Consider the following 19,648-nt stretch of genomic DNA (forward strand, 5'->3'; position numbering starts at 1 on the left):
ACAAAAATTTGGAAATAGTTTTTATAAGCAACATTATTTAATTCGGCAAATTTTTTCTGAATAAAAGAAATGGGGGTAAGTTCTTTGGTCCACTTTGAGAAGTCAGTCTTTATTATGGGGGTTGACCAACTCCAAGGGGGGGTTTGGGGGAATGTGGGTGCAATAGATTTTACTGGCACTGGGAACTTCTTCTGGATATTTGCATATTCATTTGCAACGCCTCTAAACATAGATGGATTTCTTAACCAGTTATGCAGGGTATGAGAATCATTGGCTTCAATTTTTGTAAGGTACTTAATTAGTAGAGATCTTCTTCTTTCATTTATTGGTGATAGTCCACTCTCAGTAAGCAGAAACTTAGTTTTTGTTGGTTTCCTAAGACCAAATATAAGACGAATTATATCATTTTGTGTCGTTTCGATTTTTTGCATGTGGGTCTTAGCACAAGTACCATACACTATGAGGCCATAATCAATATGGGGTCTTATATATGATTTATAAAATTGGATTAGTGTTTTCTCATTACAGCCCCAAGGTGTGGCTAGTAGCCTTTTAATTATTCTTGTTTTTCTATAGCACTTTTTTATTGTATTTGTGATGTGGAGGTGGAAATTTAGTTTTTGGTCAAGTATGAGCCCTAGGTAATTAATTTGATTGTCCTCTGGGATAAGTATTCCATTTAATGTTAGCCTAGCATCATAATGATTTCGCTTATGGTGGAATTGGATAATTTTTGACTTTGTGGGTGCAGTAGGTAAAATGGACTTTTGGGAGAACTTTTCAAATTGGAAAAGTGCATTTTGCAACTTTGAATGCGTAATCTCGAAGGTATTGCCAGTTGCCCATAATACCAGATCGTCAGCGTACTGTAGATTGGTATGTGGGAGGTTCATGTCCCACAGAAAAAGTGAAAATAGGAGGCAGCTCAGGACTGCACCCTGTTGAAGGCCTTTGGTTATTGGGGTTTTGGGTGAAGAGGCTGAACCTACACAAACAATGAAACTTCGGTTTTCTATAAAGGATTTTATGAAGGATACAAGTTTGGGGGGTAGTCCAAGGTTTGTAAGTTTAACTAATAGAATCTGGTGGTCAACATTATCATAAGCTCCTTCAAAATCTAGGAATGCAGCAGTTAAGACATTATTTTTTGATAGGGATTCATTTATTGCATTTGTTAACACTATGAAAGCATCTGTTGATGAGTGGTGTTTCCTGAAGCCAGTTTGAGTATGAGGTATCAGATTATTCTTCTCAACAAACCAAAGCAGCCGATGGTAAATCATTTTCTCCATTAATTTTCCCAGCACTGGGGTAATCATTATGAGTCTATATGACTGAGGGTCATGTTTAGGTTTATTTTTCTTTAAAATTAGTATGAGAGATGAACATTTCCAGATATTAGGGAATGTGGATGTAGCCCATGCATGGTTATAGCAATTTAGGAGCTCCTGTTTGTACAAAGGGGAAAGATTCTTTATCCATATAGGGTGTATATTATCATAGCTACTTGTAGCATTGGCCTTGATGTGCTGAATTGCATTATTCAATTCATGTATCGAGAAGGGATGGTTTATATATTCTGAACCTGGTCGGGGCTGGTAAATAGGATTTGTCATGATTTGTGTGGTGATATTTTGGTTTTTTGATGTTAGCTTTTTTGAGAAAAGGGAGGCAAATAATTTTGCCTTATCAGTGTCGTTATCATAGTGGGAATTCTCATGTATTAGTTCATACATAAGAGGGTTGGAGGATGTTTTTTTCCCACAGATTTTGCTTATAAGTCTATGTATTCTTGGCTCAGATGTTTCTCTGGAAAGATTATTTGCAAAATTATTCCAATAATTATATTTGGCATTAGTTATTGTTCTCTTGAGGTTAGCCTCTGCTTGTAATTTACTTAAATATGTGTCAGGGGATGGTTTTCTTAGGTATGCTCTCCTAGTTGCATTTTTTATTCTCCACATAATTTGGCAATCTTTTGTCCACCATGCTTTAGGGGTGTGTTTAGGAATGGTTTTCCTAGGTGAAGTTCTGGGGATAGCTTGATTAGCTGCATTTGTTAATATTGATGTCATAGCTTCAGCACACGTGTCAGCAGTTACAACTGAGGTATGAGATTTCTGGGTTAAACTTAGGACTTCTTCATTAAGCTTATTTCTAAACATGGTCCAATTTGCTTTGGTGTTGACATATTTAGGGATATGTGGGAGAATGTTGGCTGGTTCATTTAAAGAGGATACTATTGCAAAATGGTCAGTGCATAGATTTTCAATTTTCTTAATATAAATTTTATTTAGTATATTTATTGAAACAATTTGTAGGTCAATAGTTGAAAATTTACCACTTTTGGGGTTAAAATATGTATTTAGATTAGGAGGGGTAGCAATTGCTAAATCGGCATTATTTGAAATCAATCTTTCAATGAGCTTACCAGCTTTATTTGCTGGCTTATCCCCCCACAGAAGACTGTGGGCATTAAAATCCCCGCAGATGATTATGTTTTTTAGCATATTAGAATTAGTAATATAAGTGACAAAAATCCATGGCATCTGTAGTCTGGCCATTGGGGTTATAAAGACTTAATATGTATGTTTTTGTATTATTTATCCAAACATTGATGCCAATAACATCAACATCATTTGAAAAATCTGGGAAATTAATACCGCAAAATTTAATATTATTATTTAAAATTATAGCTACGCCACCTCCTTTTCTCTGAGAAGACCTATCCTTTCTCAGGATAGTATATCCTGGAAACTTTGTTTGTTGGTTATTAGTCAAATGGGTTTCAGTGAGCAAGGTTATATTTTTGTCTTCCTGTTCTTTTACAAGCCAGCGTTGTCAAAACATAATTTTTAAACCAGAAACAGAATTTTTGATAAGAATTTAGCCGGGATTTTCTTCTAAAACTGTTTAGGAAGAGCTTTTCATCACCATCATTAAGTACATATTTGCGAAACCCATCAGAGGAGGTGAAAAACACGAGATAACTAAAGAAATATGCCTGTAAGTTGCAAACGAATCAGTCTTAAGCTGACTCTTTTAACCAGAATTTTTCTGCTTCAACAGATTTAGGCTTGGCTATAGTAGGTCACTGCAAGATTTATCCTAAAGGGGCCATGGTGTTGGTAGCCTACTCCTGTATTTAGAGTAAATTTGGGGCAGTTTTTATTATTGAACTGTGAATAAGGCTAACACACCATTTGGTGCCTACGCTCTTTCTAAGCGTAATATCTTTACTCTGAAATTCTATTTTAAGCCCTTTATGGTAAAATTCTAGTAAATTGACTTCTTGCTATATCAGAAAGGATTTAGGTTAGGAGAATGAGACTTTTAGGGATAAATCTACAGACTAAAGTATGTCCCGGGAAGGTATTTTGAAGCAACTACCTCCACTCCTCCCTCTTGAGGGTCCTGACCTTTGGTGCCCTTTAAAAATATGTGTGTTATAAAAATGAAACCATGCAAAATAAATCTTCTGCTTAATTAAAGTACAACAAAATTGTTTTCAGCTTCATAGCTTTGTTCAATTCCATTTTATAAGGTTTTAAAGATATGCAAATACATTTCCTAAATTTAAAAAAAAAACATCAATATGGCTCAAAATTCTGCTCAAATAACAGGAATTGCATTTTCAGAACTAAAGGCAGAGACTAAGCAACTAGTAACTGAAAATTAAGGTAAATGTTTTTTGTCAAAATTTCAATAGGTACAGGACCTGTCATGTAGGCAAAGTTCAGGGCCCTGTAGAGGGAGAAGAAGTGGAAGTGGGTACTTTAAAATACCTTCCTGGGACATACTTTAGCCTGTAGACTCATCCCTGAAAGTTTCATTTTCCTAACCTAAACTCTTTCCAAGATAGCAAGAAGTCAATTAACTAGAATTTTACCCCCTTTACAAACTCAAAAAATGGTACTTTTTTCTTATTTTTGGTCCTATTATAGAAGGGTAAAAACAACATCTCTTTATTATATGTAGATAACACATTTCAGCTACAGCTCCTCTATCAAAGAATAAAAATAGGTATAGAATACAGCATCATACTTACAGTCCTCACTGGTGGTGCTGACCTCTGTTTCTTGGCCCTTCAGTCAGGAAGTGCAATGGTGGGCTGGGGGCCAACCATCCTGTGCTTTTGCACATCCTTCCTGTTTACCTTCCCCAGATCCCTCCAGGTACTCATTTAGAGCTTGGTTGACTCTGGCTGAGCTTACAGAGTCACACCACTGACCCCCATCCCAAACCAAATAATAGGGTACACTAGATTCTGAACTCTTGCCCTCTTGGAAAAAAGATCCTAAATTCAGCACACTAATCTAATTGGCTAGGATAGCCTGAATTAGGATATATCTTGGATTATATACTTCCCAATTGTTTTCAGGTTCTTTTTTATCAAATTTACAGGTAAAATCAAACATTTACAAGACAATCAAATTTACAGGTAAAATAGTTTAAACAATACTGATGCCAACAGCTGTGTATAAGTGGTATCTAAAATAAGAAGATAAGGAATCATCTGAGTAAAGTAATTATTGTGTTTAAAAAGAGCAAAAAAGGCATTGGGTAGTAGCCTATATTCACCTTATTTGCAGCTCAGCATTTGTTTTTTTTTTGGAATTTCTGCAAATTTGTTTGCATAACAACATTTTACTACTAAGACAAGGCTTAAGGAAAATAGGCTAATAATTACCATTACAACCATTCATGGTTGGCCTCTTCAGAAGAAAATAATATAGGCTACCATTTCAATAGGCTATATACAAGGTTCCATAACTGAGGTAGGAACAAGGTGAGCACACTAGTCCTTACTTGGTGGGGGAATGCATTTAAGGCCCAAAATATGCCCCTGGAAGGTATCACCCAGCTACTAGCCTATGTTTACACTTATCTAGTTTCTAGGGCCTAGAAGATTACATATATGACAGATATAAACCTATTTGAATTCAAAACATTATACCTTAGTTTTATGATTTCAATCTCACCACTTGTATTCAGTTAGCCCTACTTAAAGATTAAATAAAAAAACTAATTTTTTTAGTTGAAAGTAAGGAGCAACATTAAAACTTAAAATGAACAGAAATTACTCTGTATATGAAATGGGTTGTCCCCTCTGCAATCCCTCACTCTTTACACTAAAGCTTTTAATTGTTTTAAAAAGTAGAATTGGGCAAAGAGTCAAACTTTAGTGTAAAGAGCAAGGGATTGCAGAGGGGACAACCCATTTCATATACAGAGTAATTTCTGTTCATTTTAAGTTTTAATGTTGCTCCTTACTTTCAACTAAAAAAATTAGTTTTTTTTTATTTAATTTCTGAACATTTTTGAATTAATGCATGTTTGGTTTTGGCTCTCTGCCCATAAATTATTAAAATGAAATTTGTATATTAATTCTTTTTTTGGCTAAATGGCTTTCTCTTAGTTTTGATCAGACGATTTTGAGAAATAAGGGGTGGAGAAGGAGGCCTAGTTGCCCTCCAAATTTTTGGTTACTTACAAAGGCAACTAGAACTTTAAATTTTTAACAAACATCTTTATTAGTAAAAAATATACATAACTTAAGATTTAACTGACATGACAAACTTTCATAATCTTATATTTTTATTATGTATACGAGGGGGTTTGTACCCTTGTTAATACCTTGCTCTTTACACTAAATTGTAAGTTTTGTCCCAATTCTTTAAGAATGACCCCTGAATCAGAAAGGCCATAGAATAATTAGTTGAAATTACTAAAAATACTTTAGCATAAAGAGCAAGTTATTTATCTCCTCCTAAATACCTCGTTCTTTATGCTAAAGTATTTTTAGAACCCCCTCATATGCGTAATAATCTCTGTTCATTTTAAGTTTCAATGCTACTCCTTCCTTTCATTTGAAAAAACGTTTTCATGTTTATTTTTCATTGTTTTCTTATAGTAATGCTAGAAAATCCCGCGCCCTTTTCATTGAATTTTTCTTCCCCCATGACAGATTCCTCCAAGGGAAGATCCTCCCACATAGCCCCCTCCCCTCAGCCCCACCCCCAAACAAAATAAAATCCCCCTGAAAATGTCTGTACACTTCCCAATAACCATTACTATATATAAACACTGGTCAAAGTTTGTAACTTGCAGCCCCTCCCCCAGGGATTGTGGGGGAGTAAGTCATCCCCATAGACATAGTTATTATGGTTTTTGACTATGTTGAACAAAATGGCTATCTCAAAATTTTGATCCATTGCCTTTGGGAAAAAAAATGAGCGTGGGAGGGGGCCTAGATGCCCTCCAATTTTTTTGGTCACTTAAAAAGGGCACTAGAACTTTTCATTCCCATTAGAATGAGCCCTCTTGCGACATTATAGGACCACTTGGTTGATGTGATGACCCCTGGGGAAAAGAAAAAAAAACAAACAAATAAACACACACCCATGATTTGTCTTCTGGCAAAAAATACAAAATTCCACATTTTTGTAGATAGGAGCTTGAAACTTCTACAATAGGGTTCTCTGATACGCTGAATCTGATGGTGTCATTTTTGTTAAGATTCTACGACTTTTAGGGGGTGTTTCCCCCTATTTTCTTAAATAAGGCAAATTTTCTCAGGCCCGTAACTTTTGATGAGTAGGACTAAACTTGATAAAACTTATATATTTAAAATCAGCATTAAAATGCTATTCTTTTGATGTAGCTATTGATATCAAAATTCAATTTTTTAGAGTTTTGGTTACTATTGAGCTGGGTTGCTCCTTACAACAGTTCATTACCACAAACTGTTTGAAAACACTAGAATTCTGAATTCAAAATAGCCTACTTCTATCATTCTTTAAAGCAGTTCACTTTGTGCCTTTTTTGAGTAGAAGATATATTTTTGAAGTTTCACCTTTATAACTGAAAGATTTTAAAGCTCATCAAGGGTCAGTGCACTCTGGACAGAGATTGAGCAGAGGTAGGTGCTTAATATTCTTCCAGAAGATCATTAGGTCTCTGGATATATCCCTGAGAGTTTTATTAAACAACTCAACTAATTTCCAGGCCAGCAAAAAGCTTTTAAACTAGAATTTTACCTTGATTCAATGGTTTTATTCCCTCTCCCTGATGGTCCCTTATCACACTAGGGATATACTCATATTTTAAAGCTCTTATATTAAACCCATTATCTCCTCAGTATGTGAGAAGCATTTTAGTTTTATATAAAGCCTAACTATTAGGCTACATATGGCACCATCACAGGATGTTTTTGCAAGGGAATCCATTATATTTTTAAAGAGCATAAAAAAGGAATCCAGTTGTGTGTTCACCTTGTCCATCTATAAATTATTGAATCTAGTTTATATATTTACCACCAATAATTGTCAATCAATTATTTACAGGCCATATTTTCATCATCAACTGAATAAAATAATCAAATAATGATGCTTAATGATGCCAGATAAAGCACTTGGCTATATAAAAAACCTAACCAATTTTATGGGTTTTCATTATTGTTTGTTTGTTTCTCATTAAATAAATAAATATATTCACAAATTTGATGGCAGGCCGTTAAGCCTCTACAAAACAAAAATCTTAATTTGCATTTCTTCTAAATTTGCATAAGGAGAAAATGTCACTTGAATAATATTCATCAACTTCCTTCTTGAATGTCCATAGGTTTGTGGAGCAGATTACTCTTTCTGGTAAGTTGTTCCAATGCTAAACAACTCAGTTGCTGAAAGTCCATTGGCCTTGTAAAAGCATTCCACACTCACTTTGTACTGATGTCCTTGGAGATGATTTTTATTGAACTGCACGATTCTCTGGGCTGGTACGTTATCATAGGCTCCATTGCAGAGCTTGTACATTTCAATAAGATCACCATGATGGAATCTATAGGCAAGGGTTGGGATTTCAAGCTTTCTAAGCTGATCTTTGCAGGGAAGGAAGTGTAACCTGGGAGAGAATTTAGTTATCCTCCTCTGAACATTTTCGAGAGCATCTATGTCCTTGTTGTAGTATGGTCTTGTAGAACAATGTCCATACTCAAGAATCGGGCAGACAAGGGACTTATAGAGCATAGCAAGCATTTTGTTGTCCTTGCAGGAGAAGTTTCTTCTGATCATACCAGCAACTTTGGAAGCCTTCTTGATGACAGCTTCATAGTGGCTACTGAAGTTCAGTTCAGAATCCACTAAGATGCCTAGGTCTCTTTCTTCTCTACTAAGAGTGAGTGCAGCAGAACCAAGAAAGTATGAGGACAAAAAGTTTTGTGGACCCAGAGTGAGGATATGACTTTTCTGGGTATTGATTTCCATGATCCACTTCTTCATCCAGTCATCAATTTGTTGGAGATCTGCCTGCAGGTGGTGAATGTCTTCACATGACGAGATGACACAATAGAGCTTTGTGTCGTCTGCGTAGAGAAGGATGTCAGATTTGATGCCCTCAACTAGGTCGTTGATGTAGAGATTAAACAGAAGGGGGCCGAGAATTGACCCCTGGGGTACTCCACTAAGAACTTCTTCTTTGGTATTGCTGAGACAACCTTCTCTGCACACAACTTGCTTTCTGCCAGTTAAGAAGTCCGTAATCCATTGAAGAAGACTGAATGAGGACCCAGATGAGGAGAGACCATATTTCCTGAGCTTCTGGATGAGATGCTTATGGGGAACTTTGTCAAAGGCTTTCTTGAGATCCAAGTATATGAGATCAATCTGGAACCCCTTGTTGATGTTTTTCTTCCAATCATCTGTGGCACAAAGCAGTTGGATCTCTGCAGATTGTTCCTTAAGAAAACCAAACTGCTTTTTGGTAAGTATTTTTTCTTGTTTTAAGTGTTCTAGGGTGTGGTCTGCAATGAGAGACTCAAGTACTTTACACGTAATACAAGTGAGGCTTATCAGTCTGTAGTTTGATGGGTCTTCTCGTTTCCCACCTTTGGATATTGGGATGACAATAGCTTTTTTCCAAATAGCAGGAAGCTCACCAAGTTCAAGAGACTTTCTGTAAATGTAGACTAGTGGCTCTGTTATTACTGTTGCAAGTTCTTTGAGCAGTTTTGGATGTAGATTGTCTGGGCCTTTGGACTTGCTGGGGTTAAGTTCTCTGAGTTTCTTTAGAACATTGCTATGTTTGATCTCTATCAGTCTTATTGATTTGCTTATACCCTGAATTGGTTCCTTGCGGCTAAAATGGTCTTCGTTCTCAGGTTCCTGAGTAAAAACAGAAGAGAACTGGCTGTTGAGAAAATTTGCCTTGTCCATGGGGTCATGTACCAGCTTTTGTTTCACGGGATTGTAAAGAGATGAGATTAACTATTGCTTCACAATACTAAATAAACCTGACTCTACACCTGAGGCTCTGAAGATTATACCTGAAGCCTCATTGTTCAAGGAGTTTTGCACTTGTTTTTATTTCAAGCAAGTGAGATGTGACCCACCCTCCTGGAGGATCCTTATTATCTAAAATTACATTGACCAGTAAAATAAGGTGGTGTTGAACCTCCTGTAGAGAACCTCACTGAAGTGAAAACTTCATCAGTATCCCAAGTTAGCTTCCACATTTGTTCAGTCCTAATCAATACCCTTCATGTATGACTCAGCAATCTTGTATTGAATAGTGGCATCCATGAGAATATGTTGCATTGAAGTATGCATGTTGCATTTGCATTGTATGTTGCATTAATATGTTGCATGAAGCAAATAGTTTAGAAGTTCTGGTGCACACTTTATTGGCTTCTTGTGACCTTTATTTTCTGGCTGTGTTTTGTGGAGGTGTTTAATTGTGTTTAATTATAAAACTGAAAACTTTCAAAGTGTATTTGTGTTAAAGCACCAATTGCAGTAACCTCTAGGGAATAGGGGTACAACACCATACTTATCTGTGAAATTATGGAAACTGCTTGGTTTCTGGAGGTTTGTTCAGTAAGGCTTTCCTGCCCCAAAAAAAGTTCACAAGGCAATATACAAAGCACAAAAACTAGGATAATTAAGGTAAAAAAAAAAAAAATAGTAAATTTTAGTAATGTACTTTACTCTGGTGTTTTGCCTTTGTCATCAAGACCTAGTGCTCTGGAGCTGAACTGATCTAGGGAATCCTTTGTGTATAACTTAATAATAAATTTGTAAAATATGTTAGCCTTTTTTTTAACACTTCTAAATGTTCAAATAATTCAGGATTTTATCAGTATATGAATTTCCAATGATAGTGCAATCAAACAACATAAATGGATCATAGGGATCCATTTATGTGAAAAAATATATCTAGGGAAAGAGCATAAAACAAACACTATGGTATAAGATTTGGTAGCACAGTGATGGTAACTTCAGTCTTTCATAAGACAAATTTTTATTTTAGAGACAACAACTTAACACTTTTTACACTTGGGTTAAACTAAAAAGTTGAAAATAACAAATATAGTTTTTTTTTACTGTTTTTTGCAATAGACTCAAAACTATAATTTTTTCTCCAGAATCTATAAATATAAGTGAATATAAGGGACAAAAATGGACTGGGCTTTACATAACTTGATCTTTTTGACTTGTTTTTCTAAACTCATGAACCTTTTTCATTTATGCATTTATAATTTGGATCACTTTGATATCTATGTTATTTAAAGTCCAGTCCATTTTGATGCACAGCTTGTTATTTCTACTTTTTAGTCCATTTTGGAAACAAGTTTATAAAAATTATATGTATTTTCTGCTTGATTCTCAAGTATGTTTTGTATCATATAGCTTGCAAGAGATCTGTTGCACCCTACCCCAGAAGAAGAGAAGAGGAGACACAAAAAGAAGAGATTGGTTCAGCACCCTAACTCTTATTTTATGGATGTAAAATGCCCAGGTATGTTACAATTTAAAATTTGAACTTGGATTTTAAACAAAACAGTCAGAGGTCAAGAGGTCAAAGAGTATATTTTTGACCCTGTGAATATCCAAAATAATTTCCCTGTCTGATTGAAGTGTAACATAATTGTTAGTTAAGGTCAATGAGCATAGGCAACTTACAAGAATGAAAAACTAACATTAGTTTTGGGGGAAAACACTAACACCATCTAGCATTTTGTGTTTATAGGCAATTTTTCAAACTTCGGTATTGTATTTTCTCCAAAGCTAACACCAGACACTTACTAATACACAAAATTTTGGCAAATACACATGTTAAGCAAATTTTGTCACTTTCAAATAAAAACGCCAAATGATAGGTTGCTTTGTTTGTTTGTTTTTTTGTTTTTTTTTTTTTTTTGCAACACTGTCACCCGTTTTCACTCCTGTAAGTTACCAATACTCTTTTGCTAAGGTTATGTAAAGCTGTATGGCTATACCCACACAATAAGGGAGGGAACCCCACAGCTATTTTAAAGGACATTCCTGGAAGGTTGTCAATGTGTATCAATGCTCTGGAATTAAAGGTGCAAATAGCATCCCAAGTGGAGGAGGGGTTACAATGCATTTCTCTGAAAGGTCATTTTAAAAACATTTTGTTATGCTTGGTATGTCCAGATAAAAGATGGGCACTCATCTCTGATGTGCTGTCTAGAACTAAGAATATAAACTGAGAACATACATTTTCAGTTTCATCTTGTTTGTAAATAAAACCTGAAGTAAGTGGAATGAAACATTTGGTTAAGACAGTTTGCAAAAGATAAATAATATTTTATAGTTAATGGTTGAATATTAAGTATATAAAAAAACTGAACTATGAAGGCTGAGTAAATATGTCTTAAGTTTGTAATTATGAATTGGTTGGAGTTTGTATTATCTTCTGAAAAACATTACTTGGAGTCTAAAACAGTATCATTTTGGTTTCAAACAAAAGTTTTTGCTGGTTTATTTGCTTTCCATCTTCTTGTATGCAATTCTGTTACAATTAACCAAATTAAAGCACATTTTAGGGTCAGGGAAGCCATGCTAAACTATATAATTGCATATTAGTAATTGAATAATCTCCTGGAATCATGTTCTTTCTTCTTTTCCTTGCTGCTTAATATTTAGTTGCTCACTTATGCCTGGCTTAAAAAAAATAATGAAAATTAACAAACCAAGCTCTTACTTATAATTAGCTATCTAGTTTTAGCTGGGTTTTAGCTAACACTGAGCATTAGCTATCTAATTTATATTGGGTGTTTGTTATCTGGTTTAAGAAAAGAAGTGGGAAGTAGAAGGTTCAAAAATGAGCTTTAGTTTTATAATCATGTTATTTTTACAGTCAGGACACTTATTTTTCTTTGACTTTTGGGTTACACTGCTTTGTCCTAGGTGATTGGATAGGGGAGTAAGGTCAAGACCTTGTTCAAGGGCTTTATTATCTCAGTTGCTAAAGTAGGAAAACAGTTCTTGTCTTCTTCTTTCTTTTTTTCTAACCAAATAATTACCTTTAATGTATTATTTTAAATCTATAATTACCTAGTTTAATGGGAGATAAAATTTTCATTGGTTTTACCACCATACCACCATTACCATACCACCATTACCACCATAGTATTGCCAGACCTACCAGCATTAAATATTGAATAGATATGAAGCATAAAGTACATCAATATGGAGAGTAGAAGACAAAATTAATAACAAGATTTAAAGTGCATACCAATTTACCAGTACAAGTTTACCAGGACAAAACTATATTAAATCGATATGAAGTTTAAAGGACAAAATTGATGATAAGATTTACCAGTATTAAATAGTATTGAAGGTATGTTTGATTACCAATGTTTGAACTTGCCAGTTTTAGTTAGTTTTATCAGTATGTTATTGCCAGATCTACCAGTGTTAAATACTATTATCAGTATAGTAATGCTGTCAGTAGTATCACCAGCATAGTATTACCTGTCTTACCAATGGTAAATATTATTGAAGATTTATTGTTTCAGTGATGTTTGAACTTACTTCAATTTCAGTGATGTTGAACGTTGTCACATTACTTCAATTAACTTAATCCATTTAAGAGCCTCAAGGTCCTTTAGCCCTAGAGGACCTCAAGAGTTGATGGTTCCCATTCAAACCTCCATTACTTGTTTTGTGACTCCTTGTCAAGATAGTTTTTGAAAGACTGGATGGAGGGATTGTTGGCTGTTCAGTTCTTCAATAGGTTCTAGTGGTTTGTGACTCGTTGTGAAAAATTCCCTAATGGGTTCTCAATTGGGAGCTTAATTTAAGCAGCTTCTTTGAGTATCGTTGTGTGATGACTGCTGGTTCTATGACTTCTGCTGAAGATGGTGGTTCTCATCTGAATCTGATCCTAGGCCTGATCCTGCAAACTTTTTGCTTGTCTCTGAACATTTGCAATATGCCTTGCCTTTTACAGACAAGAAGGACCCGCTAGGCATATGGTAAGATTGGAATGGGGTCTAACAAGAGCGTATATAATTTTATGAATATTAGTGCCTGTTGACTAGGTCAAAACTGGAATATCCAGGAAACAACATGTTTCTTCAATCCAATCCTGTAGCTTCTATGTTATGTTGGATGTTTGATGGTTTGCAATTCCAAAGACTCTGGCATTATCAGCAAACAAATGCATATTTTTATCCCTGGATTGAAAATGATGGTAATGTACATGAGGGAAAGTGTATTATTGCCAACATAGTTCACCAGACTTACCACTGTTAAATAGCATAAAAGATTTAGTGTTTGAAATTCAAAGATATTTTAATGACATATGTATACCATGCTCTGGTGTTAAATGATGGATTAAAGTAGGATAAGTGATGGATGTGAGTAACATTTTGAACAATTACCTAAAACCAAAACAAAAAGATATAAAAACTTATGATGATAATCATTTTGTTGATGTAGTAATATAGGTTAATGTAGTAAATTTTAGCTGAATGGTTCTTGCAATTGGAAGAAGGAAAAAAACTGAGAAAACACTTATTTAACTACCAACAACTCACTGCAGCACCAATTAACCTAAGGCCTACACAGCTACATTTGCTCCTCATTTTTCCCAATCTATTCAAAGCCTCCCTCTTCGCACCTTCCAAGAAGTTCTAGTTTCCTTAAATCTTACCCCACCCTATTTGAAGACGAATTAATTTTTATTTGTCCCAATATGGCTGGCCAACACTGATATATTCTAAATTAAAAATGAATTTGATTGGTTTTCTGTGCATATGGTAGGATAATTTAATCTTTTTAATCTTATGGTTATGCCTCCAAATGTGCTACCCCCAACCCCCAAAAAATAAATCTTGCTGTTGGGAAAAAATGTAAGTTTTTGAGAAGCAAAAGACAGAATGTGACTGTCATATGTTTTAACTATTTGAACAACAACTTCTATGTCATGGCTGCAGGCTGCCCTATATTTTGTTTCTCAGTCTTGTAAAAAAAGTAACTTTTTTTGTGTAGCATGAGGAAAAGTATTTTTGTTTTGTTTTAGGATTTATATGTTGCAACACAATGCTGGAAATTAAGCTACTATGATCAGTAGACAGTACTACCTTTTTGGAATAAGACTTTGAGGTAAATACTTCTATAATTAGATGACTAATTATTTACAGTTTTCCAGATTTAAAGGGTTTGGGCTCTGGGTTCTTGAATGTTTACATTTTTGTGCTCAACATCAATTTTTAACATGAGCTAACAGGCTTAAAAACCCTGAGGTAAAACTTGTTTAATTACCTTAAGTCACATGTCCAGCGAAATAGGGTTGTGTTAAAGCTCCTGTAGAAAATCTCGCTAGTGGTATTTTTAGTTTATGATCTGACAAATAATGCTGGAATATCCGGCTCCCCCTCCATGGAAAGATCCTCCCACGTATGGTGCAGATTTTCTGACAAATTTTGATTCCCAATCAAATAAAACAGCATCAAACTAATCTAGTAATCTTTTTTAGGATGCTATAAAATTACTACAGTGTTCAGCCATGCCCAGACTGTTGTTCTTTGTGTTGGTTGCTCCACTGTTTTGTGTCAACCAACTGGTGGCAGGGCTAGGTTGACCGAAGGTAGGTCTTTTTTTTCTTTTATATCACAGAATATATATATATATATATATATATATATATATATATATATATATATATATATATATATATATATATATATATATATATATATATATATATATCTTATTAGCGTGACCCTGTAAGCTCAGCCAGGGTCGTTACTAGCCAAAATATTTAAGGAGGAGCAAGAATTTTACCGACTGGCTGGTCAGTTTTACCGACTTTTTTTGTCAAAATTAGCATAATGTCTGTTCTGAATACTATATGTAAAATCACTGCACGCGTCGGTAAAACCGTTGCAGTTGCCAACCGAGATTTAGATTTCGGTGCATGTCATGTCACTATTTTAATGCTGGTTTTTAACCAAATGGAAAATTGTGGTGCCATCTGTAAGATCACGGCAGGAGTCGGTAAAACTGCTGCGGTAAAAATTCTGTCGGTCTGTCTGTCGGTCCCGGTTTTGCTACTTCTAGAGTCCTAGATACATGATTGACATAACCGGAACGGATCCGCTCTCTTTGGGGTAGTTGGGGGAGGGGTTAATTCTGAAAAATTAGAAAAAATTAGGTATTTTCAACTTACGAACGGATGATCGGATCTCAATGAAATTTGATATTTAGAAGGATATCGTGTCTCAAAGCTCTTATTTTAAATCCGACCGGATCTGGTGACATTGGGGGGGAGTTGAGAGGGGGAAACCTAAAGCTTGGAAAACACTTAGAGTGGAGGGATCGGGATGAAACTTGGTGGGAAAAATAAGCAGTGCAGAAGTCTTACATACCTGATTTACATAATTGGAACGGATCCGCTCTATTGGGGGGGGGGGGGGTTAATTCTGAAAAATAAGAAAAAATGACGTATTTTTAACTTACGAAGGAGTGATTGGATCTTCATGAAACTTCATATTTAGAAGGATCTCGTAACTCAGATCTCTTATTTTAAATCTTAACCGGATCAAGCGTAATTGGGGGGGTAGTTGGGGGGACTGGAAATCTTAGAAAATGCTTAAAGCGGTGAGATCAGGTTGAAACTGGATGGGAAGAATAGAAACCTGTCTAAGATACGTGACTGACATGACCGGACTGGATCTGCTCTCTGGTGGAATTGGGGGGGGGGGGGGGGGTAATTTTGAAAATTGAGGTATTTGTAACTTACGAAAGGGTGACCAGATCTTAATGAAATTTGATATTTAGAAGGATCTTGTGCTTTAAAGTTCTAATTTTAAATTCCGACCACATCCTGTGACATTGGGGGGAGTTGGAGGGGGAAACCGGAATTCTTGGAAAACGTGAAAATTGGAGTATTTTTATATTACGAATAGATGATCAGATCTTAATGAAATTTGATTTTTTAGAAGGAATTCTTGTCTCAGAGCTCTTATTTCAAATCCCGACCAGATTTTTTGACATTGGGGGGAGTTGGAGGGGGAAATCTTGGAAAAACACTTGTAGTGGAGGAATCGGGATGAAGCTTGGTGGATAGAGTAAACAAATTTCCTTGATACGTCATAAACAGAATCGTACTGGATTCGCTCTCTTTGGGGGAGTTGGGGGGAGGGGTTCAGTGATTTGGCGAGTTTGGTGCTTCTGGACGTGCTAGGACGATGAAAATTGGTAGGTGTGTCAGGGAGCTGCACAATTTGACTTGATAAAGTCGTTTTCCCAGATTCGACCATCTGGGGGGCTAAAGGGAGAGGAAAAATTAGAAAAAAATAGGTATTTATAACTTACGAGTGGGTGATCGGATCTTAATGAATGTTGATATTTAGAAGGACATCGTGACTCAGAGCTCTTATTTTAAATCCTGACTGGCATTAAGCCTCTTAGTTTCCTTTTTAAATCAATCTATTGATTCTTAGAATTTTGTTAGAGTTCATACCATATGATTTCTTGGCTCTTAGCTCTTCTCGCCTCGTCACAAGTGCCATATGAGCTCTTAGCTCTTGTTTTTTACTGAGTGACCAAAAACATTGGGAAGGGGGCGTCCCCCCTCTCTCCCATACGTGATGGTCCTGAGTTCAGCCAGAGTCGACCCAGCTCTAAATGGGTACCTGAAGAAACATGAGGAAGGCTGATAGAAAGGGCATCTGCAATAGGTGTGTTTGTGTTAAAAGTTATATGTTATAATACCTATATCACTAATTATGTATTTGTATGTCAAGTAATTATATATTTGATTATAATACGGTTTTCTGATTCTATTTAAGGATTTCCATGTATTATAAATTAAGTGTCATAATAAACCATGTATCAACTAAATTACAGACTAATAATTTACTTTTATTTATAGGATGTTCTTTCAGAAGGAAGCAGCACTAAATAAAGCCCTTTGCAGTTTGGCCAGGACAAGAAGCTTTTATATAATAATCTAGAGAAAAAATGTGTCATTTTTGTTACTTTTATTCTTTGTGGCTTTAATAAAGGCTTCTTGCCCGGGAATACCATGTATTTTGACAAATAAAAGCCCAAGGATTTTAAAGTTGATGATGAACACAAGGTGTTTATGCTTATGCAAGCAAGATTTTTTTTTTTTTTTTTTTTTTTTTTTGAAATATAAATAAACAGAGACTGGTTCGGTATATCCCGTTTCGTCAAACTGCTTGTTTAGGGACCTAAACGATCGTTTTTTTTTTAATTTTGAAAAGTTATATATCATTTTGTCTTTTGTACAGGCTAAATAGGCCAAGACTAAAAAGTAAAATAGCTGGAAGTTCAAGGGGAAGAGGTCTTTGAGGAAAATGAATATTTTTCCACTGGAAAACGAGAAATTTAAGCAAATAAAAGAAATGCAGTTATAAAAAGCAGCAGGTGAACACGAATTATTTTTGCTTAGGCGAAGGAATATTTTAAAAAACGAGTTCTGATGGAAGAAGCTGTAGGAGAAATAAAATGAAATTTTGCCCTGTAAAACGAGGTATTTTGAAAAAATATTCATGGTGATGTCTGGAGAAGTTAAGTCGTGTTCATTCTGTTTTGAGGTATGGCTGTTAGAACACATCTTGAAAAGAATAGAATAGTACTTTATTAACAAGCAAACTCTCACATCACAAAAGAACTGCCGAACTTGTTACTTTCTGTCAGCTAGCCTACATTGTATATAAAAAAACATAAGCACATAAGTACAATGAATAAAAATAAGTACATAAGTAAAATGAATAAAAATAAGTATAGGAATAGAGTAATGTCAATAGAATGTCAGATAAAGATGAAACATTAAAACTAACACATTAACAATATAAATGACACATTAACATGATGCATTACAAATTTCATTTATTTAATATTTCAACAAACGCTGGTACAAAGCTCTTTCTGTAGCGCTCAGTTCTTGCATTAATAGGATTTAAAACTGGGATTTTTTGTGCTTTTGATCGAGGTAAACGGGGCTTTGGAGGCCCATAATCGGCTGGGAGTATACATTGAAAGCGTGGGTTACAACGCAGATTATTTCCGAAATTGGTACAAAGAGTAACACGTCGGGCTGCCACGGTCGAGAGGTGGAATTCCTTGAGAAGGAAAATGTAAGGCACTTTGTCCTGACCGTAAATGATTATCAGGGCTCTCTTCCGGATAATTTCTAGTCTATTGGACTGATCCAAGATAAGACCGAAATGTCACACTGGGCAAGTATACTCAAGCTGTGGACGGATAAAAAATGTATAAAGGCGGAGGATGTGTGCTTTTGGGCAAGAAAATTTAGCAAATAGCTTAAGGAGAGACAGAGATGTACTAGCCTGTTTAATAATAGAGCAAATGTGGTCATCCCATTTCAAATCGCTAGTCAGTGTGACCCCTAAGAGTTTAGTTTTTATTACAGTTATTTCATTAGGTATTGGGGTCACAAATGATGGTTTTGAGTTAAGAAAACTGAATGTCATAATGTGAGATTTATGGGAGTTCACTTTCATTGTGTTGCGGAGCAACACTACTGCTTTCGTAGTTTTTTTTGTTTTGTTTTTTTTTGTTTTTTTCACCGTGATCAGCGACCTGTAGCTCCGAAGTGGTAAGAGTTAAAAATTTGAGATTTTTCAGAGGGAAGGGAAACGTGAAACAGAGTAAAAAAGTTCCAGAGAAGTTCCTAAAATTTCTAACAGTTTTCCATGAAAAAAAATAAAACCGTTTTTTTCTTAGAAACTGTGCGTTCGATGTTTGGCGTCAAGTTCAGACGACCCTAGCTTCGGAAATAAACTTGTTAGAAATACAGTTATGCTGAACTCATGCAGAACTTTCATTTGTCTCTTCGAGAACCGGAGCACAAAATTCCGTAGCTCTTACAGATTTCCCGGAAATAATTCCGGAAAAGTCCATCTCGTTCCAATTTTTTTTTTTTGAATTTTCTCAAATTTTCGATTTTGATGTTTCTTATATTTTTATCGAGTAGTGCTATGAAAAGTATGCAAGAAGAAGTGAAGTGTTCTATATACCAAGTTGCTTCGTTCTCTAAGAAATAATTTCCGAAGTTTCGACGTTCTAGAGGTAACTTCTGTTCTGGACCAGCTAGAATTTTTTTTCCAACGCGGTTCGACAGGTCTCCATCTCCTATCAACTGGAGCTTACAATAGTTTCTCCGAAATAAAATTCCTTCTTTGGGTTTTTCTATTTGGAAGTTTTGTCATGCCCTCGGGGCAATTTAAATTTTTTGGTGAATTTGGTTTGTTTTATATTTTCCTAGTTTAGACCATCAAAAGTTAAGCAGAAAACTATAAGACGTTATTTCCGTATCTCTTTCAGATTTCCCGGAAATAATTCCCGAA

General features: G+C 35.3%; 1 protein-coding gene across 1 annotated transcript; it reads left to right on the forward strand.

Annotated features, from left to right (window-relative positions):
- Positions 1 to 2,878: 2,878 nt before the first annotated feature.
- Positions 2,879 to 17,333, forward strand: LOC136037755 (small ribosomal subunit protein eS27). The gene is made up of 4 exons (XM_065720553.1): positions 2,879 to 3,006; positions 10,686 to 10,794; positions 14,785 to 14,895; positions 17,185 to 17,333. Exons 1-4 carry the CDS (start codon positions 3,001 to 3,003, stop codon positions 17,211 to 17,213), a joined length of 255 nt encoding a protein of 84 aa, XP_065576625.1. The 5' UTR covers positions 2,879 to 3,000; the 3' UTR covers positions 17,214 to 17,333.
- Positions 17,334 to 19,648: the final 2,315 nt, after the last annotated feature.

The sequence above is a fragment of the Artemia franciscana genome, chromosome 17, assembly GCF_032884065.1.
Source record: "Artemia franciscana chromosome 17, ASM3288406v1, whole genome shotgun sequence".
Lineage (NCBI taxonomy): Eukaryota > Metazoa > Arthropoda > Branchiopoda > Anostraca > Artemiidae > Artemia > Artemia franciscana.